This window comes from Canis lupus, chromosome 6, assembly GCF_048164855.1.
Source record: "Canis lupus baileyi chromosome 6, mCanLup2.hap1, whole genome shotgun sequence".
NCBI classification, from domain to species: domain Eukaryota; kingdom Metazoa; phylum Chordata; class Mammalia; order Carnivora; family Canidae; genus Canis; species Canis lupus.
The window spans coordinates 58,984,367-59,011,539 of record NC_132843.1 but is presented as its reverse complement, the minus strand read 5'-3'; the positions used below and the strand labels follow the sequence as shown (position 1 = coordinate 59,011,539).

The 27,173-nt window shown below is 46.8% G+C and overlaps 2 protein-coding genes across 7 annotated transcripts in view; one reads left to right on the top strand and one right to left on the bottom strand.

The window, feature by feature from the left end:
• Nucleotides 1–25,367, bottom strand: part of BRINP2 (BMP/retinoic acid inducible neural specific 2) — a 123,308-nt gene extending 97,941 nt beyond the window's left edge. Inside the window, exon 1 of one of the 2 annotated variants that reach the window (XM_072830744.1) lies at nt 24,796–25,367. The gene's annotated coding sequence lies outside the window, so the exon portion shown is untranslated. Of the gene's footprint in view, nt 1–17,553; nt 18,352–24,795 lie in introns of those variants that run through there. The other variant, XM_072830743.1, reaches the window with a different exon arrangement.
• ASTN1 (astrotactin 1) overlaps nt 24,309–27,173 on the top strand; it is a 299,188-nt gene continuing 296,323 nt past the window's right edge. For 2 of the 5 annotated variants that reach the window (XM_072830739.1, XM_072830737.1), the window contains exon 1: nt 24,316–24,650. In XM_072830739.1, coding sequence (XP_072686840.1) covers nt 24,368–24,650 — 283 coding nt within the window. In that variant the 5' untranslated portion in view covers nt 24,316–24,367. Of the gene's footprint in view, nt 24,651–27,173 lie in introns of all 5 variants that reach the window. The other 3 variants (XM_072830741.1, XM_072830740.1, XM_072830738.1) reach the window with 3 other exon arrangements.

Below are 27,173 nucleotides of genomic sequence, written 5' to 3'. Positions count from 1 at the left end.
ACGAAGAAGACACCAAGTTCCCCAGTGGCACATGTCTCTGACTAGTATTATTCATATTTTTACAAAGATGGAAATTAAAGTAACCCAAACTCCTGGCTGGATTGTCTCAGTGACCCACATCCCACATACTTTTTGGAAGGGATCCAGGATCTGGGAGCCATAATGTATCTTTCTCAATTCCCTCTCTCTCTCCAGGGCCATACCTTTGACCTCCTGTAAGCTCCTCATTACCACCTTTGAAGGAGCTGACAAGAAAGGTCTACTCCTACCATTGTGTCATTTTCAGGCCCTGATGGTACAAAAGGTTGAAGACAACCCTCTCTGTGTCTAGCACTAGGATAAAGCACTATGTATATAAATACATATGCACACATATATACCTATACACATATATGTATATATATATACATATATACTAATTCATTCCTTACGACAATGCAGATTATCTTTAGCCTGCTTTCTCTTTTCAAATGAAGATTCGGAAACAGACGGCCAAAGAGGTGAAGTAACTGGCCAAAAGCCGAAATTGGAATTGTGTCACCCAGCCCGGCTTGCCCCATCAGGGACTCCTCCAATGCTCAGGAACATGAAGGGGTTGCGACTAGGCTAGAGTGACAAGGGCCAGGCTATGGCATTCCATATCAAGGTGTCAGCAGGATGGCCAGATCATCAGCCCCCTCCGTTCTTTGGTAGGCACAGGATTCTGCACCTAATTGCTCTCCATGAATCATCCTTGTCAGGTTGTTTTGCTAAGCATATTTTGTGTTTAAGTACAGCAAAATCTTTCAGAGGTTCAGACGGTCATTATAATAAATTCTCTGATGAATAAGGGGCAATGATCCCAGGCCCTCATGCAGGAAGAGAATCTTGAAGCATTGAGGTATAGCTGGAGCTGTCATTCCTCCCTGGCAGAAATTTCCAGAACCTTGCTACTGCAGGAGAGGCTGTCTGATAGAGCCGATAACAGGACAGGCTCTTGAGGCAGACTGCCTGGGTTCAGATCACACTCTCTGATACTTGGGCAAATATTAGCCTCTCAGTTTCATCCCCAGTGAAATGGGGATTAAGTGTCTGACTCATGGGGTTTTTTTGAGAAGTAAATGAGCTAATACATATTAACAATGTAGAACAGTACATGGTAGATACTGAATGCTTAACAAATGATGGCTATTATAATGAACACTTCACTTATCCAGACTAACACCACTTCCCACAGCCAGTGGGTCCCACAATGCCACACTCATTTTGTTCATTCTCTCCTCTGGAATGCTGGTTAATAGTAGAGCTGGGTGCAGGATCACCGTCATCCAGTACATGCTGCCCACTCCCTCAATGACAAAGCTTTCCATACAGAATTCATCCAAATTGAATAGGTTTTTAGCCATAAAATTAAAGAATTAAAAGTTTTGAGGTCAAGACATATTGGAAATATTTGGCTAAAAAACATGCAAGTGTGTTTCTTTATTTCAGGGCTTTTCAGAACCTCTAACCTGCTAAGTGTATTGTGAACCTCCAACTGTGTATGAGAAGGTGGGTGGGAAGACAAATACCATGTCCCTAACTCTTCCAGGCATAGACCTTATTTTCTTCATGACACCCATTAACTACTTAAGGGACACTAATAATCTACCAAACTGAATTGGGTGACATTTGATTCAGTTTTGCCTCAAATGGTGCTACCCAAAGTGTGATCTTTATACCATCTACTTATTAAAATGCAGTTTTCTGAATTTTAAACAAGACCTATAGAATCAGACTCTCTGAAGGAGGAGCTGAAAATTCTGCATTTTAACAAGCTCCCCGGGTGTACATTAAATTTTGTGAGCCACTGCATTAAAGAAAACTTTCCTTGATTTTGGAATTCCATACATTTGAAATCCTGCATACTAAACTTTTTGTACTAGGAAGGATACTTGTTAACTTCCCAGAAAACCATATTTGATTTAATGAAAAGTGGATGCTGGGGGGTGGGTAGATGGTGAGGTCCATTTAACTGCATAACCATTCAAAGTTTTCCTTGTGCTAGAGGGAAGACTCAGATCCTGGCTATTAAGTATTTATAGTTTATAACTAAGAGACAACCAGGGACATGGCTCAGTTTCTTAGATGCAGTCACCTTAGTAGTCAAGTTGACATGGAATATAGGGGCTCCTTCTGGGAATCAAAGCAGGAAGTGGAAGGATTAATTTATCTTCCAAATGCCTCGGCACAAATGAACCACCAAGATATTATTTTGTTTTTGATATCCAGAAAGAAATGGAGGAGACAATAGGACAAAGAAATCAGATAAAGCAAAGGATGAGAGTCAGAAATAGGGAGGGGAAACCTAACAGCCAGATGAATTATGGGAAGAAAAAAAAAAAAAAAACGAACCCTGCTGACTCTGTTCAGTTTAAGGTGAGAAATAACAGGATTAGAATGTCAAATTGCTGAGTGTTGCAGACCTGAACCATAAACCTTCTCTAAGCTGTTCAGCTTTTTCCCTCCGCAGTCACTAATTAAATATTGCCTTGAAAGAAATAAAATAAAATAATTTTTTTTTTTTAAAAGCCAAAGCCTTTTTTTTGAGTCAAAGAGAAAGCATGTCATTTGCCTATCATGGGGCTGGGTACCTGGCTGGCCTACACTAGGGGAAAAGTGGGGAATCTATGGGAAGGACATAGAGAGCTTGGGACACCTGGGTTGCTCAGTGGTTGAGCATCTGCCTTTGGCTCAGGTTGTGATCCCGGGTCCCGGTCCTGCATCAGGCTCCCTGCGGGGAGCCTCCTTCTCCCTCTGTCTATGTCTCTGCCTCTCTCTGTGTGTCTCTCATGAATAAATGAATAAATAATCTTTTTTAAAAAGAAAGATAACAGAGAGCTTGCCTCCATCTTAAACTTTTCATGATCACTTTTCATGCGCAACCTCTGTAGTGTCTTATTTTCCCATGTAATCTCTTTGCCCTAACTAGTTGTAATGGAAAATATGTGACAGCTGGAGCTGAAGTGTGACTTATTCAGAGCTATAAGCCAGGGGATGCTAAGGGGTGCCGTAAGTAGTGGCTGAAGTCCAGAAAGCATCCGTGTGTGCAGCAGGAGAAATGACCAGGCAAAGCTCACCAAATCAGGGTGGCCAAGCAACTCTGTGTCCTTTGCACTGTTCTTGTCTTTTGTCCAAATAATACCTTTATAAGCTGTTTGTTTTCTCGCACATAAAGCTTGCTATATAGGTAAATTCCTAAGTCTGTTCCTGCTCATTTCATGAAAACACAGTGTATGTGTTCTAAGCATGGTGGTTGGTATCTTTTATGATAAAATATCTGACTCTAGCACCTGAGGCCACAGGGAGTCTATTTGTCATTTCACTCTCCTGTGTGGAACAGGGCTGCTACCAAATAAGGATTTAAGCAACTAAAGCCCTAACAGAGATATCACTGGCCCTGTGTTCTGCTGTTTCCCTGAGCAAAATCTATCATTGCTCTATATGCATATGGCATGTGTCAACTGTTTTAAAATTAGCCAATTTTCCTAAGCATAAAAATGGATTTTTGTCATATCACATGAACCATATATCACAGAAACAAACCAGTTTTTGTTGTGGCTTTTTTTTTCTTTTCAAAATGCATTAAGTCTTTTTAAGTCACTGCCAAATCCATTTTGCTCACTGCATTTGTGAGATACATTTAAAGAAACCAAGCAGAGTAAAAAAAAAAACCAAAAAACAAAAACAAAAAAAACAAAAAAACCCCACCTCAAAAACCCCATGCAGTGCTGTCACCTGGAAAGAAATCTAGTTCGTTACCAAACCAACCACACCTAGGAGGCTGGATTGCTTCACCAGCTTCTAAATAATAAATATGGTGTTTGTATGACTGCCCTGCCCCGAATGTTTGAGATAGGGCAAAAATAATAAAAATAAAAATAAGATGATTAAGAAAAAGAGCTGTCATTTACTGAGCACTCTGAATACACCAGACATTATAGGAAGTGCTAAGCCTCCATTATTTCATTTCAGACTCAAAACAATCCCGTGACATGAGTTTTACTATATCCATTTTACAGGTGTATAAACTGAGGTTCGTGTGGGTCATTTGGCACAGTTGCACAGCTAGTACAGAGCAGAGCCCGCCAAACGTGCGAACCCAAGTGAATCATCCTCGAGTCTGTTCTCTTGAAAACTAGATCATGTCATGTGAGAGTGAAAGCCCCTTAGACATAATAGTGAGACATCGGTGGGCATGTGTGTCAACTCCTGCATGCCAGACTTCTCCTTGTATTGAAGATTATAGGGGTGTTGTTGTGGACTGGGCTATACAGCTCCCCCCCACCCCCTTGGCTGTGCGAGAGGAGGCAGGAGAGACAGGATCTCCTATGTGTGCCCGCCCACCAGCACAAAGCACTGCTTTTAAGGATTGTGGATGATAGCAGGCCTTCTTTGGGAAATTCTGCTTGAGCGCCTGCACAATGCCCCCAGCATTGCTAAGAGCAGGGGCAACAGAGCATAGGTACCGAATAGGCAGCTGTCTGTAGGATGCCTTTTGAGGGGCCTACGGTTTCCATCCTCCAAAGGGAAAAACACAAGTCTCCTACTTGGGTTAAAATATGTGAATTTGTCTCTCTAAGTGCTCAAGTGTTAATTGAGAGGGCAGCACATTCAATCATTATTAGTCATTAATACTTCAGTACAAATTAGTCGATCAGGTGACTGGGAGGTGTGAAGGGCCGCGAGGGAAAGGTACTACTATTCTGATTGATGGAGGTGGTGGGGAGTTGCGGGGAGGGCTGGCCGGTTGCTGCAGGGGCTGGGAGGAGCCGTCAGCAGGAGGCGCTGGCGTTCAAGGGGAGAAGGGGGGCAGGGGGACGGCGCGGGGGCACGGGGCAGCTGCTACCACCGCCTCCCCACCCCACCCCGACACACGCACGCGACCCCCCACCCGCCCGCCTTCGCCCCTTTGGAGGCTGCGGGACTGTCCTTCCCGGCGGGTGGTGGGAGCGAGGGCCGGAGCCCCTGCCTGCGCCTCCGTGGCCGGGGGCCTGTAATGCAGCCTTTTGCCTCTAGGGGTCCCCAGTGCCCCGAGGCTTCGGGAGGATGCTGACCTTGCTCCGTTATCCCGCAGGGCTCAGATCCCAAAGGACAAAGATTGCGGATGGGGAAAGAGGCGCGTGCCGGGAGCCCCGGGACCCCATCCCCCACGCCCCACCGGAACAGTGCTCACCCACCTCCCCTTGCTGCTGCCTGATGGCTTATTTATAGTTCATTCTAAATGGCTGAACATCAGTGAGGGGGAGGCAGAAATTAACTGCCCCCGCTTTCCTTACTGAGCGCCTAAGCGTTCCCATACCTCAAGGGTATTCCAAGGCCTTCCTTCCACAGCCCCCACCCCACGCTCTTCCAGTAAGCCCCAGCTCCAGGCTCCCAGCCTACAGCTGAGCAGGAATCCCCACACCCCCTCAGCCCAGCAGCCTGGTGCTCCCCAAGCTGCAGGAGGCCTGCCAGGGAGGTAGGGAGCAGAGCCCTCCTAATCATCAAGGTCCCCCCTGCCACTGGGGCCCGATGATGGCCCGATGGCCAGACCCTCCCTGAGGCTGGGGATGAGGAAGGAAAGGGCTTGTGAGGAAGGACCACAGCTTGGGTCCCGGGAGACCTCAGTACACTATGAAAGCAGAGTTATTGAAGGCCAGAGGGTCCAGAGAGAGGTTTTCCATAAAATCTCACAACTGAGGAGTATTGGAAAAAGTAAAAAAAAAAAAATTGAGAGAGATAGAGAGGCAGTATTACTCTTAATCCATGCTCGAAGAGGCTGCAGGGGTTGCTGGCAATAATCTGGCTTTCTAATCCATTCTATGACTTGGGTTTGAAGCCCAACTCAACTACGCACTACCTGTGAGATCTTGGATAATTGACTGAACCTGTCTGTACTTAATTTTTCTCATCTTCAAAATGGAAATAATATCTACTTTGTAGGAATTTTTCAAAATTAACTATGCTCTGGTAGTCAGCAATACAGTATCTAGTACTGTGCCTGACACAGAGCAGGCATTTTATTCACACACACTGACTTTCATGCATCTGCAATGCAGAATAAGAATGGCAACAGTCATTTGTCCCAGGCTCACTGGAATTCACAGGTCTGTTGGGACTGGTGAGAGTCTCATATTTTAAAATCAATTTCAATATGTCACCTATTATTTTAAATGAATCAAAAGTCTTGCTTTTTAAAGGAATTCTGTAGTATGGTGGTTTTCAGTGCTTTGAACAGACTTTAGATTCCAAGGAGGTGCCTCAGGGACCACTTGTGGTTGAGAAAGGAAGAGTGACAGTGAGGGAGCTCCAGGTCCCCAGGCCTGCTCCAAGTAGGCAGGTCTGCTTTTATCTGTTTCATATAATGGGGTTCTAGGTAAGGGTTTATTTGATTAGAGTCTTGTTTATTTATTTGAAGAATTTATTTATTTATTTATTTATTTATTTATTTATTTATTTTTTTATTTACAAAGAGAGTTGGGGGGGAGGGCAAAGGGAGAGGGAGAGGGAGAAGCAGACTTCCCACTGAGTAGGGAGCCCAATGCCTCCTACTCAGTCCTGGGACTCCAGGATCATGACCTGAGCTGAAAGCAGACACTTAACTAACTGAGCCACCCAGGCACCCCTTCTACTCCTTTTTTAAAGGTTAAAAACCACTGCTAATATATCCTTGTGTAAATCAGGGAAGGGGATCCCTGGGTGGCTTAGCGGTTCAGCACCTGCCTTTGGCCCAGGGTGTGATCCTGGAGTCCTGGGATCGAGTCCCACGTCAGGCTCCTGGCATGGAGCCAGCTTCTCCCTCTGCCTGTGTCTCTGCATTTCTCTCTCTCTCTCTCTCTGTTTATTGTGAATAAATAAATAAAATGTTTTTAAATAAATAAATAAATCAGAGAAAACTTCCTCTAAACCTATAGACACTCAACTCATTTTACATGCTTTAAAACCTGCTCTTTGGGGGATCCCTGGGTGGCTCAGCAGTTTTAGCGTCTGCCTTTGGCCCAGGGCGTGATCCTGGGGTCCCAGGATCAAGTCCCACATCAGGCTCCCTGCATGGAGCCTGCTTTTCACTCTGCCTGTGTCTCTGCCTCTGTGTGTGTGTGTGTGTGTTTGTCATGAATAAATAAATAAAATCTTTTTTTTTAAATTTTTTTATTTATTTATGATAGTCAGAGAGAGACGGAGAGAGGCAGAGACACAGGCAAAGGGAGAAGCAGGCTCCATGCACCGGGAACCCGACGTGGGATTCGATCCCGGGTCTCCAGGATCGCGCCCTGGGCCAAAGGCAGGCGCTAAACCACTGCGCCACCCAGGGATCCCTAAATAAAATCTTTTAAAAAAAAACCTGCTCTTTTAAAAATGAAGAATACCTCTATCCAGAAACAGAGGTACTCGAAAGATTCAGCCCACACATACAAAATGCCCACTACGTGTAAGGCATTGCTACTTGAAACCTGGCAGCATTTTTGAACACACATGAACTCCCTTGGCCTGCCCCACAAATCCCCTGAAGGCTCAACAGCGCTTCCATCTGACTCCTGACTGACTGAGCCCAGGCCCTGGAGCAGTTACCCTCACCTTGAAACAAAGGTGCCCTTTTCCCGGGACATGACCTAAGACAGTGTCAACTTTGCAAAGCCCAAAGGTGAAGACCCTGAGCTCTGGAATCTGACAGACCTGGGTTCGAATCTACGCTGGGCCATTTCCAGGATGTATAACCCTGGATTACCTGTTTCATCTCTCTGAACCTCAATTTCCTCCTCTGCAAACAGATGAGAACAAACCTTCTCAGAGGCTTGTTAGATGATTAAATGAGACAGTGCCTGGAAAGCATTTAGCACGGTGCCTGGCATATGGTACTATTGCCAGGAAGCTCCTGACTCACTGGGTATCTATCGGCACGTACTGGAGCTACTAGCCGACTCTCACTGACCGCAGCTAAATGCCATCACTGTTCTCCATGAGAGTGGATGTCTGATGAGCTTTAATAATACTTCGGGATGCAGACACCGTAGCTGTCATTTTTTGAATGCTCACTGTGTGGCAGGCACTTTGTGGACACTTGTCAATCATTATCTTGAATCATCATGATGTTTGTGTAAGAAAAGGGGTTTATCGTCGCCATTGTACTAGATGGGGATACTGAGGCTCAGAGAGGTTATATAAGGGACCTAAGCTCACACAGCTAGTGAGTGACCAAGATTAGACTGAAGCCCAAGTCTGTCTGACCCAGGAATTGGGGGCCTTTTCTCCCCACCTTGCTGACTCTTAGAGCTCTCCTGCACGGAAGGTACAGGATAGTGTGGGGAGCAAGAACCCTGGGTCTCAATGGCAACCTCTGTGCTTCGTCTTCCTTAATTTCAGTCTGTAAACAGGAATGATACTTACTCATAAAGGCTGAAATAAAAATTAAATGCGACAATATAAGTGAAAACAAGCCTAGTAGAATGTTTATCATAAAGTAGGCTCTGGATGTATATTAAATAGGTATGAACTTGTCCCATCCATTTTTTTAGTCTTATTATGAGAAATATTTTTTTAAAGATTTTATTTATTTATTCATGAGAGACATACAGAGAGAGAGAGGCAGAGACACAAGCAGAGGGAGAAGCAGGCTCCGTGCAGGGAGCCTGACATGGGACTCGATCCCGGGGCTCCAGGACCAGGCCCTGGGCTGAAGGCAGCACCAAACCGCTGAGCCACTGGGGCTGCCCAAAGAGAAATATTCATAAAGAAGATACACATGTATGTGTATGCATATATGTGGTGTGTTGTGTGTGAATATGGAGGTGTGAATGTGTTCATGTATATAAGTGTGTTTACATGTATAGGGATATACATACATATGAAAAATCATAGCACAAACTACCCCCCAGGTGAGAAAACAGAGTACCCCCTACTCCTCAGGCCCCTCCCTGATCAAATTCCCTTTTGTCCCTCCGGTCCAAGTCACTTTTCGTCTTGTTAGAAAATAATTTTCTTTTCCCCTTTTGCTCCTGTCTCTGGGTTGTCTCCAGCCTTTTTCTGTGCCTTTGCCTGTCACTTCACTGAGGCTCTGAGTGACTCGTCATTCACAGGAGAGAAGTGAAATAAAGTGGTTCAGCAGAGCAGGGCTGCGTGTGCGCGGGCACGTGTGTGTATGTCCCTGTACCTTCTACCTTTCTGGAGAGCAGCAAACCAGATGTCTTGTGAGATAGGTCTTAAACCAAAAGAACAGAGGGGACAAGTGGACTGATGACAGAGGATTTGGGGCACATTTGGACAATCTGTTGCTCTCTGAGATCACTCAGGATTGTCTACCACCAGCAGGGGACATCACAGCAGCTGGAGCCTGGGTTACATACAGCATACAATTTCTCTTCTCTCAGATTTGTCCCTATCCTGGGATTTCTACCTTCCTCATTTGACAATCAGGTCTCAATTTAAATGTTCCCTCCTCGAAGAGACCTTACCTGACCACCACCTCACTCGCGCTCACTCTCTTAGAATACTCTTTATTTTGGGACACCTGAGTGGTTCAGCAGTTGAGCTCCTGCCTTCCGCTCAGGGTGTGATCCTATCCTGGGATTGAGTCCCACATCAGGCTCTGTGCAGGGAGCCTGCTTCTCCCTCTGCCTGTGTCTCTGCCTCTCTCTCTCTCTCTCTCTCTCTGAGACAAAAAAGAGAGAATACTCTTTTTAAAAAAGATTTTATTTATTCACAAGAGACACACACACAGAGAGGGAGAGACAGAGAGAGAGAGGCAGAGACACAGGCAGAGGGAGAAGCAGGCTCCATGCAGGGAGCCCGACGCGGGACTTGATCCTGGGTCTCCAGGATCAGGCCCTGGGCTAAAGGTGGCGCTAAACCGCTGAGCCACCTGGGCTACCCCAGAATACTCTATTTTAATAATCTTCATTACCAGCACCTAAAACGATCTCATTAATTTGCTTCCATGTTTATTTTTTTCTGGATCCCATAGTAATCAGTAATATCAGATCAGAACCTAACCTGAGTTAGAATACCAGCTACCCCATTTACTAACTGTGTGGATAGGCTGCATAACCTCACTGGGCCTCCAAGTCATCATCTATACAATGGGACTGTAGGATTTATTAAAAAGGGAATTATAGGATCATTAGGTGAAGTAAATGAGTTAATGTATGTCAAGCCTTCAGCAAAGCCTGACACATAGGTGCTATTAAACTGTTAGTTATTATCAGCAATCTTAATAATAATCATTATTATGATTATCACCCTATCTTCCCTCTAGAATGTAAGCAACTTGATGGCAGAGTTTTTATCTGTTGTTCACGGCTGAATCCCCAGTGCCTAAGGAGAGTACCTGGCACATACAGCTAATAATACACTGAATATGTATTTCCTGAGAACCATGTCTTTGAAGCCCAATCCCAACCCTACCTTTGAGTGCTGGAGATAGCCATAAACAAATCATTACAGGTTGTTGGTACAGTGCAAAAACAGAGTCTGAGTGAGGTGTGTAGGAGTACAGAGGAGGAGGCAATTAATTCCTTCTTAGAGTCTCAGGGAAGTGTTCACAGAGGGGATCATCTTTACAGAGGCTTAAAGGTCTGTAACCCTGGAGAAGCAGGACAGGGAAGAGGAAACAACACTTCACACCTAACAGCCCAGAGCATGGAGGGAGCTGTCCATTGTTTCAGACAGCTGGAGTGCAAAGGGGGACATGAACAGAGGTCTGGGGAGGCTGCTACAGGGGCTGATGAAGGGTCTCCTGTTTGTCATGCTGAGATGTCTGGGTTTTATTCTGACAGTAGTGGGGAGTCATTGGAGAATTACAATAAGTGGAGAAGCATTTTTGAGTTTACCATTTTGAAGGATTGCCCTAGCTGCAGGGAGGATCCCAGATGGGCTAGGCTTTAAGAGAGGAAACAAAGAGACAGGAGCGCTGGGACAATCCAGGTGAGAGGGCTGAGCACCTGCCTGATGAAAGAGTAGAAGTGGCAGTGGGGGGCGGGGGGAAGGGGTTGGAAGTGTGTGTTGGAGGGGGTGGGGGGAGGGGTTGGGAGTGTGTGTTGGGTGGGGAAAGGCTGGCTTTGTGAAACCCTGAAGAGGTAGACTTCACCAGGCCTTGCGGGGACTGGGTGAGAGAAAGTGGAGCCCAAGACAGCCTATATTTCTTAATTACACCACTGGGGGTTTGGGTGAGCCTTTAATCAAAGCAGAGAATTTAGGGAGGGGAATCATTTTATGTGTAAAACTGGTAAACAATGAGTTTACCTTTGGACATTTTAATCTTGGCATATCAAAGTGAAGAGCTTTGGTAGGAAAGGATGTTGACCTTTATTGAGCATCTCCCATGTGACTGGAACTGTGTTTGGAACCTTATATAGTTTATCTCGTCTAACATTCAGAACAACACTTTGAGAGATGGGGCATTATTACTTTTTATTTTCTAGATGAGGAAGCTGAGGCTCAGAGAGGTAATATGTCCTACTTTACATAGTTAACAATGGAGAACAGTAAGTAGACCAGTTTGAGTAAGCAGAAAGACAGAAAGAAATGCTTACAAGAAAAGGATTAGAAAATAAAGTCATGGAGGGACACCTGGGTGGCTCAGCGGTTTGGCACCTGCCTTTGGCCCAGGGTGTGATCCTGGAGTACTGGGATCGAATCCCACATCGGGCTCCCTGCATGGAGCCTGCTTCTCCCTCTGCCTGTGTCTCTGCCTCTCTCTCTCTGTCTCTGTCTCTTGTGAATAAATAAGTAAAATCATTTAAAAAGAAAAGAAAAGAAAGTCGTGTAGATAATTTGGGGGCAGATCATGGAAAACTTTGAGTGGAAATAATAACCACCCCACAGGGCTCTGATGAGAATCAGGTGAGAGAAAGCTTGTAAAACATTTTGTAAACTCTAATATGCTGAGCAATTATGAGGAGTTCAAGTTGTGGCCAAACCGCATTGCAATGAATAAGATAATAATAGTGAGTGAATGATAATGTTCAAATCTGTAATTATTAAACCAAATTCAATCATCATGCCCTCCCCCCATTCTTCTTACCGATAGGTCCACAAAAGAATCTTTAGCACAGAGCAGTGACTTTTCTTTCTCCCCACCACACTAGCAACATGTCTGGTTTGAAGGAAAACTCTCACAAGGAAAGATGATAACGTGGTAGACATGAGAAGGAAGAAAGGGATTTGAAAATCAAACATACCTAGCTGGTCTCAACTGCTCTGTCCTCACATTTTAGAGTGAAACCCTAAAGATAATCTCATCGTTTAATTCCACTGTCAACCAGAAACTCAAAAATATTAGGAAAAGGGGTGCCTGGGTGGCTCAGCGGTTAAGTGTCTGCCTTCAGCTCAGGGCGTGATCCTGGAGTCCTGGGATCAAGTCGGGCTCCCTGCATGGAGTCTGCTTCTCCCTCTGCCTATGTCTCTCCTTTTCGGTGTCCCTCATGAATAAATAAATAAAATATTTTTTAAAATATTAAGATAAAATGACCAGGGCTCTCATTTGCAGATTGTTTGCATGTGAACCAAGAGTTGGAATGCTCTGTAAATGCTTTGAGCGGGCTGAGTCACAGTGGATGAGGTGCTCCTCAAATGTAAATCAAAGTAATCTATGTGTGCCCTCCTTGACATTAGATTCCAGAAATACATACCCAGAGGCTCTCTGGGCTGCTTCCCATCACTCCCTCCATGTTCTTTCTCTTCAGGTCTCTAGCTTCTCTTATCTCATGTCTCTGCCCTTTGTCTACATTACCTGTCACAACTCTACAGCCCCTGGACCAGCACTGTCCAGAAGAAACACAACATGAGTCACAAATATAATTTCAACTGTCCTGATAGCCACACAAAAACATAAAAAGAATGGAGTGAAACTAATCTTAATATATTTTACTTAACCCAAAATATCCAGAATATTACCATTGTAGCACATAACCAATATTAAAAATTATTGATGAAATGTTTTGCAGTCTTTCTTTTCAACAAAGTTTTCAAAATACAGTGTTCATTTTATACTTAGATCTGCATTTCAAGCACTCAAGAGTCACTTGTGGTGGGTGGCTACTGTGCTGGGAGGACAGTGGAGATTAAAGTGCACTCCCGTGAGGTATCAAATTCCCCACTCCTTTGCTCAACCCTGCATTCCAGACATATTTGCATTCCAGGTGGGTTCCAAGGAAAGGAATAGTAGAACTGAATGTTGAAGATTCCATGCTGTAGTGATGTTATTCAATTTTATCTCCATCTGCATGACAGAGTAAAGATTTGAAAAGAGATCAACCTATATCCTAATTGACCAGATGATGCCCATCCATTGCAGCCCCCAGTGGGAAGCATAACTGAGTGGCCTCTCTTCACCCCCAAAGGGAAAAGGCTTTAACCCACAGCTACTCACCACATACCCGTGGGCCTGGACGTGGCAGTGGATACTTCTAAACAGAAAAAAGGAAGGCATCGGCCCCACTGTCCAGCTGCATTTTTGTTTAACACAGAAAACAAAGGCAACAAGGAGGCCTGAGGGAGTATTCTTGGCAAAAAGGAAATGTCCCTTAGGACCATCATCCCCAGAGTGAACTCTTAGGACTAAGGGATCAAACTGGATTGTGGGGATATTCCTCTTGACCCAGAGCAATTAGGGTGTGACTTTAGGCAAATCATTTTACTTTCAGTGCCAGACAGGAACAGCCGCCATGTTGGAACAGGGCCACCCAAGCAACAAGTGACATGCAGGTGAACAGAGGTCTCAAATCAAGTGAAGACCGATGAATGGTGTGGTTATTCTCTCACAGAACCTATGGTTTACCTGGGCTTTTTCTCTAGGACAGAGGGCTCCCTCCTGGAACAAATTGTGTGGCTGAGCAGTCACAGCCATCTCCTGGGGGTTTGTAGCCCATGGCCCTTCCTTGAAGCTGGCCGGGCTGGCGGCCTGCCTCTCCCATCTCCTGCTCAGCTGAGCAGCCACAGTACCCCCATGGTACAGCTGCAGGCAGTACCGTGCCCCACCCTCCTGCTTTTTGTGGCCTCCTCCTTTGTGACGGCTACAGCATATGTTTTATTAAAAGGGAAAGAGGAGGGAAGGCAAGAGGTTATATACATGGGCATGCTCAAGAATCTTAAGATTGAAAATCTTCTGCTCAATGCTAAATGCCTAAGGGCTTCCGTGTTTTGCTGGTTCCAGCTAAACCCCAATAGGGACATGTGGGCAGGGAAACTGGAAATGGAGAGAAATCAAGACTCTCTTAGGAGATTCTGATTCTAAAATATGAGAAGATTTTCTCACGTCCTCTTGAAATCTGCCTGATTTTCCCCAATAGCTTCCTCCAAAATGTTTGATACAATGTTGATAAGCTCCTTGACCTTGAGCACTATTTCTCTCATAATATATGGATTAGACCTGAGGGTGAGTGGGAGGCTAGGTAAATTTCAATGCCTAATGAGATGTCCATGGCTGAACAGTAGCTTCCTCTAGGCCAATATAGGCCTCAAATGATTAACCCAGGTGTATGGTAATTCCAGGATTCGAGGGGAGAAGTGACCCAGGGTAAACCCCAAGGAAACATGCAAGCCTTGAAATTTCCAGCATCATCAAGGATGCTGCAGTTGGCATCTCTGTCAGCCGGAATCCTTTCTCCAATTCTTCCTCTCCAAACAAATCCCACCCCATTCCCCATGGTGGAACTCAAATTCTCCCTCCTTAGAATACTGATAGCTCTTGTTATCTGAACAAATCAATCGTGGATTAATTAGGTCAGCCTTGTGAATCTCTTGTATTGAACTGCTGTTGAGACTGTATATTGTCATTTCTCTTTTTCTTAGATGTAAACCTCTTTTCCTAACTAGACTGTAAGATCACTGAGGGCAAAGGCAAGGTCTTCTAAGACTTTTATCCCCCATGCCTTCGGGTCCGGGCCAGAGGAAAAGCTCTACGTCACTACAACCTCTCAATCCTGTAAAGCACAGAACAATTCAATGACATCTTGGTTACTAAGATGAAACCATTCCTTTGGAGAAGTTGGTGGAGTCTGGGGTTGGTCCAGGAGTGCTGAGCCCCACACCCCACTCCATGAGACCCCAGCTACAGCAGCTCATCTTCCCAAGGTTCTCTGTCCTCTCTTTTCCAAGAAGGAGCCTAAAACCATTCCAGTGCCACTTCTTAGGGTAATCAAAGACAAATGAGACAATAAGCTGTGAGAGGATTAATTAGATGAGCTCCCTGAAATGTTCTCAGCCCATTGGAAAAGGATGCCATTACAAAATGTATACAAGGTCTTCTTATTTAAGAGAAAGAGTTGAATCGCCAAAAATACACTGAGCGGTGGGGAAAACAAAACACAAACCAGGAAACCTCGACACTAAGCCATCCCAGTCAGCAGAAAGTGCCCACGCAGCTGTCTCAAGTCCCTCCAGATTACCTCTTGTTTGTGAGCTGGGGAGGGATTCTGGAGCACCATCTCAGAAGGGATCTTTCTTATGTGGTGCTCCCCGGTGGCCAGCCTGTGCCTGGGGAAAGGCGGTCAGAAGGAGTTGATGACGCAGGGATGTTCTCTGCCCTCTGGCCTTGCTCAGTAAACAACCTGTTAGTAGGCCAGAAGGGAACACCCAGAGGATGATCTGCCCCCATCCTTGAGCCTGGCCCAGTGCTGGCAGAGCAGGATCTCTCCTCCCTCCCCAGTCCTTCCTTCCTCTCCTCCTTCCTGGTGCCCACACTGCAGTGCACATCACTCCATTCTGGGAGACAAAGCCAGACCCATTTTTGGAGAGGAGGGAAAAGAAAGAGTCAAGGATGCTTCTGTCTTCTCCAGGGCTGCTGCCCAGCTGTCAAACCCTTTAGATCCAGGCGCTCCCCAGCCGAGAAGACTACAGTCTGACATTTGCTTCCTTTCCCTCAAACATTTCACAGTATCTGTGCTCTGCGCCTCCTCAGATCACATCCTTTCTCAAAAAAGCAAAGCATGCATCCTTTCCCAGAGTAAGCAGCAGCTATGATATTGATAAGATTTCAGGATCACTGTGGCAGCCTTGCCTGGTCATGTCCCAAGGGCTTCAAAGCAACTTACTGTGAGTGAGAGGGAACTCCAGAGGGTCCTGCTTTAAACAACACACACACACACACACACACACAACTGTGAAACCAAGGGGGGGAAACACACAAACTCCAGCAGCACTTTGCCATTGCCTGATGTCATCAGACTGCCCCCCAGGGGATTCTGTAAAATATTTTAGCTGCTTGATGAATACTGGCATTATATGTATTCTAGAGAACACGGTTAGAAAGAGTGTCCCTTCTGCAGACACATGTCTAGCGAAGGACAGTGGCAGAAATACTTATAATAAACCTTTTATCCTCCTGATTGGTTGACGCTGACATATCATTATTCCTGCTGAATAAGGCCCAGATTATCCAGCCATAAGCATCGCTTGTTATAATTGCCATCCTTTTAAGAAAACATTTGTTCCTGCTCAGGGCACCCGGCTCCCAGGGCTAGGAAGAGCACACACACGGTTCTTTACAGAGGGGTCTGTTCAATCATGTTACAGTGCATTAGCTTGATTATTAGTTAATATTTGGCTTAGGTCTATATACCCTGGATAAATATGTACCATGCAGAGGGACGGCTGGGTAAGGAGAAGACTCCTCTGGGCTGGAACAACAGCTCCCAAGTTCATGTTCCTACTAGGAAGGAACACTCCAGGAGCCTAGGCAGGGAGCCGCACCTGCATGGTCCCTTGGTCGGCAGCCTGCTTCCTGCATACAGCTGTGAGCACAGGCACACACACACACACACACACACACACACACCCCATAGGCAGCATCAGACCGTGGACCCAGATGATCACAGAACCAGGGAGAGGGATTGCTGTAGAATCTCAGCATGCCCCTCCTTCCAGCACAGCCCGGTTCTCCCCGGTGTCTCCAGCATGCTGCCAAGCTCAACTCAATCAATGGGGCCAATCACCCTGGGGAGCCTATTTGCAACCTACAGGGTCCACTCTCCAGAAATTTTTTCTTGGCTGCATGTGCCTGGGAGAAAGAGACAGGCCTCTACAGAGATGCCACGGAGCTCCAGGAGCAGGCGAACGCAGCTCTATGGACACGTAAATAGGAATGTATCCTGTATCACACCCTCAGCTCTTTGGGGCCCTTCCCAAACAGAGCAAAGCACCTCCAGTTCCGGCCAGCAGCCGCCCAAGCAGACAGAAGTCCTCGTCATCTTCTGCAATTACCCAGCCCGATTGGATTTTTCTGAAGCTAATGGGAGTTGCACTAACTTTGAGGACTTACACCAGGCAAAAGCAATATATAGGCCAGGCAGAGTGCCCAAGCCGTGTGACAACCATGCAACCCCGGCAGGCAGTAACAGGGGATCTCTCGCCAGCCAAACCCCAAAGTCCCCTGCTCAGCTCCACAAGACAGGAGCTAAGAGGTGGGCTCATTTCCCTCTGCCTGCAACTGCCAGGCACCTGAGCAGGAGGGTTGGGAGGGGCGGGAGGGGGGGGGGAACGAAATGAGCCCCTTCCCAAGGGACACCCCAAAGGACGACGAGAGCGGGAGAGGGAAATCTCACCCCAACCCTGCCCCGTTACCTTGAATCCTTGCAAGAGCCCTCCTTGCCGTATCAGCTGCTCCCCAAACCTCCACCGACTGGGAGGAGACTCCTAAAACATTCCAGGTTTTTGTGCAACATCTCCAGTGGCAGCTTTCCAAAGTTTTTACTTCATGGTTTCTTGTGGCTCTTTCTCATTTGGGGGAACGCGAATGCCTCCCCCTCAGCCGGTGAGAGGGAGCGGATGTCTCTTTTCAAATTCTCTCGCTCCGGGCTTGGCTGCCGCCGCCGCCGCCGCTAGACCACTTGCCTGCTGCCTTCCCGCGGAGCCGCGAGGGTCCCCGTCACCCAAAGCATGCTCCAAGTGGGGCCTCGGCGCCAGGCCGGGGCGCACGCGGGAGAGACGGGAGCAAAGTGCAAACCCCCGGCGGGGGAGTCCCCCGTCCCTCCGCGGAAGAGAAACCCAAGATCCTGCTTTCCTTCCAACTCCAAAGAGACTCACCCGCCCTCTCTCCCTCCCTCCCTCTGTCTCTCTCCCAAATTACTGCCTGGCACTTGGGCGAGGACAGCTCCTCCGGCTTCGCTGCTCCCGCGGCCGCCTGCAGACCTGCCCCCGAGCTCGCAGCGCCCGGCAGGTGCACGTCCCCGGGCAGGTGCCCCCGGGAACCTCGGAGCTCAGCGGAGGCGCGGCCGGAGCAGCCGCCAGCAGCTTCCGAGGCAGGCGGATCCCGTCCCAGCGCTGCAGCCCGGCGCGTCCCCGCTCCGACTCGGCGCTCCGCACCTAAGCAGTGTCACCTGCAGACTCAGACACCAGATGAGTGTCTTAAGATAACAATGCTGCCCTGCCAGCCTCTCTCTTTCTTTCTTATGCACGTAGGTTGGCGGCCAATGGGACGCAGCGCCACACTCCCCGCGGGCGCCCATTGGCTGGGCGGCTGGGCAGGGGCGGGCCCGGGTCCCCCCGGCTGTCTCCCTGGGCTCGCCGGCAGGCTGGGGTACCGGCTCGGTTAACCCTCCCGGCTTTGCAGCAGGGACTTTCTGGTGTGGCTTACGCAGCCGGGGATAAATCCACCGCCGGGGACTTGGAGGGTGTGAGAAGGCTGATGAACAGGAGGAAGCTGGGAGCTAATTACATTTTCTTCTAATCTTCCCGAGTTACAATAATCGTTTGTCCCAGACCATTTTGTTTGCTTGCTTAACTAGAACTCCCCGAGATAGGGACCCATATGAGCCATTTTCCTTCTAATTTGAGGTTTTATTCGGTTGTTTTGTGCATTTTAGCCTCTTGGTCTCGAATTGCTTAATTAGAAATGAGCCCCCAAGTGAGGAATACTTATCTCACAGTGCGCGCGCGCGTGTACACACACACACACACACACACACACACACACACGCCACACACCCCAGAGATACAGGAGGGAGAGGAAAAAGATAGCAGGAACTCAGTAAGAAGAGAGAAAGAGAGAGAGAGAGAGAGACTCTGAACAGCTAAATCAAGAAACGTTCTGTCCCCAAAACCAGGATTGGGAAGACAAACGCACAGAGAACTTCGGGTTTCTGGGGAGAGATTAAAGGGAAAAAATGTCCTGCTTCCAAAAAAGGGAATTGTTTTGCCTTTGGTGCTGTCTTTCTGTGTGTCTCTTTTTGCTTTGGTGTGTGTCAGGAAGAGGACTGGTGCTCTCCGTTTGGTTTTTAAGGGAAGACTAGAGAAATCAGAACAGGACCAGCCTTGTTTCTGTGAAGCAGATGCTGTTGCTGAGCCTGTGAATTGGGGGGGGGGGGGGGTGGAGGGGGGAAGAGTAAGCAAAAAATTATTAACTTTGGATCAAAGAGTGTGAAATATATTCTTGATGTCCTAATGAGGTTGCACAGCTGAATTGCGTCCAGCTAACTAACATACTACACTCAATTTGGGCAAGAGCACCGGAGAGTAATAGTTGAAGAAAAATCCAATTCAACAGAAGAGCTAGGTGCTGGAGTTGGCAAAGGAATTTGGGGAGTTCACACCCAGTTGTGTGGTGGGAGAAAATATAGGGAGAAGAAATACATAGAAAAGGAGAGCAGTGTTTTGATTTAGCTTTCTTGAATGGAGAGCAAAATAAAAAATTATTATTTTGTAAAAAAAAAAAAAAACCTGGAAAAAATAAAAGAAAGCAGAAGTTTAATGAATACCTGAGTAGTATGCATCAAGATTAGCTAAAAAAGCATGAAGGAGCCAGATGTTCTGAATGAATGAGAAAAAATTAGAACCACTTCTCACACACACACACCCTTAGCCCCACCCATCCATCACTTTCACCTCCTCTGTATCTTATTATGCAGATTTGACCTTCCTTCTCCATACTGTAGGTATGGAGTTCTCAGCCATGTTAAAAAAAAAAAATAATGAGGTATAATACACATGAAAAATTCCACAAGTGTATAGTTTGATGAATTTTTGCCTGTATATGCCTCCATGTAATCACTGTCTACATCATTTCCAGCTCCCCAGAAGCTCATCTGCTTTTCTCAGTCCAAATTCCCTACTCTCCAGAGATAGCTGCTATTCTGACTTCCATCATCAAAGATTAATGTTACCTGTTCTTGAATTGCATAAATAGAAGCTGAGCATAAACACACTTTTGTGTCTGTTTTCTTTTGCTTATCATTTTGTCTGTCTGTGAGGTTCATCCATGTGGCTGCATGTTTTTTTATTGCTATGTAGTATTCCATTGTGTGACTACAAATCATTTATAGATTTTCCTAGTGATGCATTTTTGGATTTTTTTTTGGTCTATTCAAAGTAAACCTGCTATGGACATTCTTACATATTTCTTTTGGTGAACACATGCAGTATTTATCCTTGGTATACACCAAGGAGTTTAAATTACTTAATTTGCTTTTGGCTACTACAAGGGAGGCAATCTCACGAAGGAGATTCTGAAGCCTACTTCCTATCTGAAATAATTGAATAAAGGGATGATGTCAAAGGCTATCATTACTGAACACAAACCAATGCCTAAAATATGTCCAATCTTTTCCATACATAGTCTCACTTTCTTCTCACAACTGCTCTAAAAAGTTTGTATAATCATTTCTATTCTACAAATTAAGAATCTCAAATGCAAGACATAGTGTTAAGAGGTGGCCCTTGGAGTGCAAAGTGGAGTGTGCGTGTATATAAGTGCTCTGTGAGGGGGGCTATAAGACAAGGATGTGATAGAGGGACCCACCATGTAGATGAGGTTGGAGACTGGTCTGTGTCAACCGGACAACCTGGAAAACACAGATCAATGCATCCCACGTGGACAGAAGGGCATGGGAGGACTGGAAATGGGAAATGGGCTTGAATTTGATTGGAATGTGTATCTGTATTGTCAGGAGAGAGGGGATAAATTAGAGATAACAGAACCTGCCATTCGATAGCATCTCGGTGAATATAAGTACTAGCACCTATCTGTGGCCCATGGGGTGGGCAGAGATCACAGACTCCATTTCACTGATATGGATACTGAAGATAAGAATGGCCTAATCTCAGGGTGCCTGGGTAGCTCAGTGAGCTGAGTGTCTGACTCTTGATTTTGGCCCAGGTCATGATCTGAGAGTCCTGAGATTGAGCCCCACGTGGGGCTCCACCCTGTGTGTAGAGCCTGCTTAAGATTCTCTCTCCCTCTTCTCCCATTGCCCCTCCAAGTGTAAGCTCTCTCTCGAAAGAAAAAAATTAAAATAAAAAATTCCCTAATCTCATTTCCAGGGAAGCCTGGGTGGCTTGGCAGTTGAATGCATGCCTTTGGCTCAGGTCGTGATCCTGGAGTCCTGGGATCGAGTTCCGCATTGGATTCCCTGCATGGAGCCTGCTTCTCCCTCTGCCTGTGTCTCTGCCTCTCTCTGTATGTCTCTCATGAATAAATAAATAAAATATTTTTTAAAATCTCATTTCCAAATAAGCCAATTAAAGAGTTGAGACTTGAACCCAAACCTGTTGTTTCACTGCATCAGGTTGCCTATACCAAAGGTAATGGTTGGGATGCATACAAATTTATCCCGGTTCCATTTAAATGCAAAACATCACACAGTACAGATGCTCTAGCTTCTGTGAACTTCAACCTTTCCCTCTTCTTCCTTTTTTTAAAAAATATTTTATTTATTTATTCATGAGAGACACACAGAGAGAGGCAGAGACACAGGCAGAGGGAGAAGCAGGCTCCATGCAGAGAGCCCAACGTGGGACTCGATCCAGGGTCTCCAGGATCATGCCCTGGGCTAAAGGCAGCACTAAACCGCTGAGCCACCCAGGCTGCCCCTTTTTAATTCCCTGAGAGGAGGCCATGAGACATTATATCTATGTTTACAGGACTCCTGTGCCCTGGCAATATGTGACGTCTTTTTATTTGTACAGTTCTTTTGTCTGAGGTTCCCATAGAGAAAGAGGTCTATAAAGATTTGAGACATCAACTTTCAACTATTTCCAATTCAATATACATTTTTCAGTGACCATTAAATCTATTCTTTTTTTCCTTGTAAATGTGTATAGGAAAGCATGCAAAGATGACTACAGATAGGTAAAGAAAACTAGATATTGATTTATTGGAATATCAGCCCCAAATGGTTCGCTTGGGTTTTCTAAAACGACTCAACACTTTAGAAGATCAAAGATTTCAAAGTAATTGCAGATTATACACTACTCAAAAGCAGGAGCATTTTTCCTGTCCATGCCTAACCTAATGCCCAGCATATGGTAGGTATCCAAATGTTTACTGGATGAATGAATGTGATGCATAAAGTCTGAGGATAATCCATGGATGCACCTAAAGGTAGTCTGTGTAGTGGAAAGGCCATTAGACAAAGAAGTCTTATTTGCTGTCTTAGCTCTACCCCTTCTTGGCAGATTGATCTTGGGTAAATCACCTCACTATTTCACTGGACTTAATTTCATCATCTGTTAAATCCATCTGAAAGATTGGACTAATAGATGATCTGGTTAGTCACGTGCCATTTCTTGCATTCTACGATTAAGTGTGTTTTCCTGGCATCTACTCTAACCTTTCAATGGTAAACTCTGCATAACTGAGTTTAATACTGCTTTTTAAGCTAGGGAGAGTAGGAAAAAAAAAGATTTCCTGGGGTCTTTCTCTTCCTCGGTACCTCCTAAGGAAGAAATGAAAATAAGAATGAATTTTAGGAAGGTCATCAGCTAATAAATCTTTTTTGCAGGGGGTGTGTAATCTACCTCTGGATTAGTTCTCAGGCACAGCAGATTCAAAACACAACTTGTAATGAAGTATTTTTGTTCTTCTTTTCATATTTAACAGGTCTTTCAGCCCTTAAATATGGCTCATCTTCTCTATTCTCATCCATGGACTTGAGTAACCTTGTGAAATATATGGCAATATATGGACTTTCCCTTTAAAGGACATATATACCAGTAAATTAACACCAGGTACCATGAGAATGAAATGGTTTCTAAAATGGAAAGTCCTCCTTGGAAAGTGTGGTGCATTAAATTCCTAGAGAGTAGCAACTACCTATATGAGACTTACAGCACCTAGTATTTAAATCAGCATTGAATAAATGATGTTGGAAGGCAAACTTTTAAAATAAGTTATTGGTTATCACGGGAGAGAAAGTTCAGTAAAACATCAGATTCCAGCACACACAAACCACTTTTCTACCATGGTTTATTGCATATTGTCATCCTTTTGTTGAGGCAACACTGCCCAGCACTAGTGGAAATAAAATTTATATGGGGTTATTTTTGTTATCTATGTGTTCTACTTCTGATGGGGCTGGTACTGACTTGGCCCATATCCAAGGATACTCTTTCATTTATTTCCAATTTGTTAGCGGTGCTTAGACACTTCAGGTTGCCCCCCCACACACACACACACACATTTTCTTCCAGCTCTGTTATATTGACGGGATTCTCTATAACTAAAGGCTCCAGATTTCTTTTAGCTGGTTCTACTTTTTTTTTAAATTAATTGTAGCACTCCCCATATCAACTTTATATTGGTTACCATAGATAACATTTGTCACAGAAATGAAACAAAGAACTGAAAAAAGTTGCCAATAAAACTTCTGACCTCCTGCTTCACTGTGCACAGTGCATTGCCTTTGTTTTGTTGTTCACAACTACCTCTTGAGCTAACTATATCTAGAAGCCACATATTTCCTCTAAATATTTCTGCAAAGTTAGTGCTGCGTAAAAATATATATACATCCATTTTTCTCCGCACCCGTTTCTCCAACACACGAATGCAAAATTAGTGGGTAAAAAAAGGGCAAGAATGGGGTCACCCAATCCACAAAATATCCGGGGGAGAGGGGGCTCATTTGCATCTAGAGAGGACCCCCCCCGCCCCGCACCTGCTCTCAGGAAGCGCCTTTTAAGGTGTGTGTGCCTGTGTGCCCTTCCCAAGCCATCTGGATGGTGATGCGTGGGGGAAGATCTTGCATCGCAAAGACCGATTTTTCAAAAAATGCTGTGCAGGTAGTTCCCAGCCAAGAGCGTGCTCTGGCCAGGGGAGGCGAAGGAGGAGAAAGGCGGCAGCGCCGGCAGCCTGCTGGGGGCTGACCTGATTCCCTAGAATCCTCAGCTCCCTTCCTCTCTCCTCCGACGTCCTTCCTTCCCTTCTCTCCTCCTTCCCCCCCTTCCCTTCCCCAGCCGAGCAGCTGCGAGGAACAAAGACCGCGGGCGCTCCGGGAAGCAGCGCGCAAGCCCCGCGCCGTGCGCGCGGCGTCTGGCTCGGCGGAGCGGGGCTCTCCGGGCTCCACGTCCCTCCGCAGCCTCCCCCGCCTCCCGCGCTCGCTCGCTCCCGCCCGCTCGCCGCCTCCCCCACCTTCGCGGCGCCGGAGGAAGGCGGCCGGGGCTCAAGATGGCTTTAGCCGGGCTGTGCGCCCTGATCGCCTGCTGCTGGGCGCCGGCAGCGGTGCTGGCCACGGCCGCCGGCGACGTGGACGCGTCCAAGGAGCTGGAGTGCAAGCTCAAGAGCATCACGGTGTCGGCGCTGCCCTTCCTGCGCGAGAACGACCTGAGCATCATGCACAGCCCCTCGGCCTCCGAGCCCAAGCTCCTCTTCTCGGTGCGCAACGACTTCCCGGGAGAAATGGTCGTGGTGGACGACCTGGAAAACACGGAGCTGCCCTACTTCGTGCTGGGTGAGTCCCGGGGGAGGTCGAGGCGGCCCGGCGGCCCCCCAGCCCCTCCCCGGCGGGCTCCACACACCCACTCGCCGCCGGCCTCCCCTCCCCCACGCCGACCTCCCCGGACCCGCCCCGCGCCCGGCCCGCCCTGCGCACCCACCTGCCGGCCGGCGCCCGCTGCCCCGACTTCTCCCCAGATCCGCCGTGGGCGCTGGGCCTTCCACCTCGCCGCGGCCCTCCCTCACAGGGGCGGGTTGCAGAAGCCTCTCCGAAACCGTTCCGGGGCCTTGACCTCCCCGCTTTCCTTCGGGAGCACCTTGACGGAGCGCTTGTCTGCTACCGGCTCGACTCCCACGAGCTCCTCTCCCCACTCCCTGGCCACATGCCTCACACCCCCTGGACACCCACTCCCACGGCGTCTCCCGGGGGCCTAAACAGGTCTCCACCCCGCCCTCCCCGCGGCCGGGGTGTGCAGGCCACATTGCACCGGCTGGATCTGTAGCGTGCACTCTCCGAGGGGGCTCTTTTATCTGTCACCAGGTTACTGACACTCTCTCGGGCCTTCCTGCACCGCACTCAAGTTTTCTCTACCCCTGCTGTCCATCCTGGCCAGTCCCACCTTCCCGCCTGCATGCAACAATGTCCTCATCCAGACACCTCCACATGCCCAGGTCCCATCACAGTTCCTTAGATAAAGAAATCACCCAACTGTAGTGTGTCGATGTTGGTATCTTTGTCCCCTACGCCACCATAGGCAGGCATAGGCATTCCTGCACACAGTTATCTCCCTGGGGGAAGAGGCTCCCCCTTCCTTCCTTCCTTCCTTTGTTTACACTTCTCTCTCAGTACCCCTGTATTAATTTTCTTAGGCCACAAAACTCCCTCAGGTCCTGGAACCTCTACATCACTTCTAATCTGCCTCTCTGTGTCACTACCAGGCTGCAAACATACTGTGGTCCTGCTCCAGCCTCTTGCAGAGCAGCACAGCTTCCTTTGACTTGGTTCACCAGAATTTCCCTCACTTCCCCCCACCCCCAGATGTCTCTGTCTCCCTGCTGTGCATGCCCACCATGCAGTCTATTTCTTTAGTGATGCTGTAAATCATCCTTATGTTGACCACGAGAGAATTCAAAGGTGACCCAATTCAGAGGTACTCTCTAGATCCCCAAACTGAGAAACCATGAAACTGTTGAGGAGGCTATTGTACCTATTGAATGTCCTGCCAGCTGGAGTTCACTCTGTAGGAACATGGCTTCCTGATGGCTATCCATAGGTTAGAACCACATGTGGAAGGTCCTCTAACATCTCCCTTTATCCACAAGACATTTCTTCACATTGAAAACATTAAGAAGTGGGTGAGTAAACCCCTACTCTCCAATCCCTACGAACAAGCAATTTCAATTCCCTGGTCCTTTGAAAAGTTGGTATTCCGTTCCTGGAGTGCATCTTAGTTGGCCGTGTTAAGTCCAGCCTACACTCTTGATGGCATTACTTATTTTTGCATTAAAAACAGACCAATAACATAATAAAAACTGGGGGCTGGCTGGGAATGGGGACACTGTGGATATGCTGCTCATTAAAATGTGCAATTGCTGGGTTATTCAGTGGATGTAAATTTTGTGTGGAAGTCATGCTGATGTGCAAGTACAATCTGTTCATCATAATTTACAAGAATGAGTATAGGGAATTATGTGTTTCTAAAGAGCCTGTTTTGGGTTTTACATGCAGTGTTTACTGTGCACAAGGAGGGCTGTGTGTGGTGCATGAAGAAAGGGAAATTGGACTAGCAGGTCTTCAAAATCCCACCTCCTTTTTTTCAGACTCCCAAAGCCAGGGCCTAAAGCTGTGATGTGCCTGCTAGGATCCAGTGTGCACAGCAAAAGACCAGATGTTAAAGAATGGGGTTTCTGCACCTCTGTGCAAAGCTGCCCACTGCAGCACCCTGCTGGAGTTGCTATGGTAACCTCCTGCAACTTGGCATTTACATACAGGAACAGACACACTCTCACTTCAGGGCCGGATGCATTTCCTAAATGCATTGATTGTGTCCTTGCCACCACCACCCTCAGTCAATGGGGGCATGTTCAGAAGAAGAGATGTACTGTTGCCTGTCTCTTCTGACCCAGTATTTCCAGGGGGAATAGGAGTCACTATCAGCTTGGGTGAGGGAGCAGAACTAGGCGGAAAGGGATAGTCCAAGTTCATGGAGGGTCAACCCAAGTGTATATAGTTGCTCTCCAAGTTAAGTTCTGTGGTCTTGGTTTCTGTCACTCATGGCCAGTAGTAAAGGCTGTAGTGACTTTGGTTTAGAGCTTTCCTTACTCTTACCTCTGGAGCTTAGTTGGCTGAAGCCATCCCTTGGAGGAATATGAACCTACCACTCCTGGGAAATTATTGATCATTGACTTGCTCAGCACTTGTAGGTACCATTAGGATAGAGAAGTTAAAAAAAACAAAAGGCCCCTGCCCTTGGGTTTTCTCTAGTCCATGGAAACACAGACTGAAATACTTTGAAGAATTGTAAGTAGTAACCCTTGA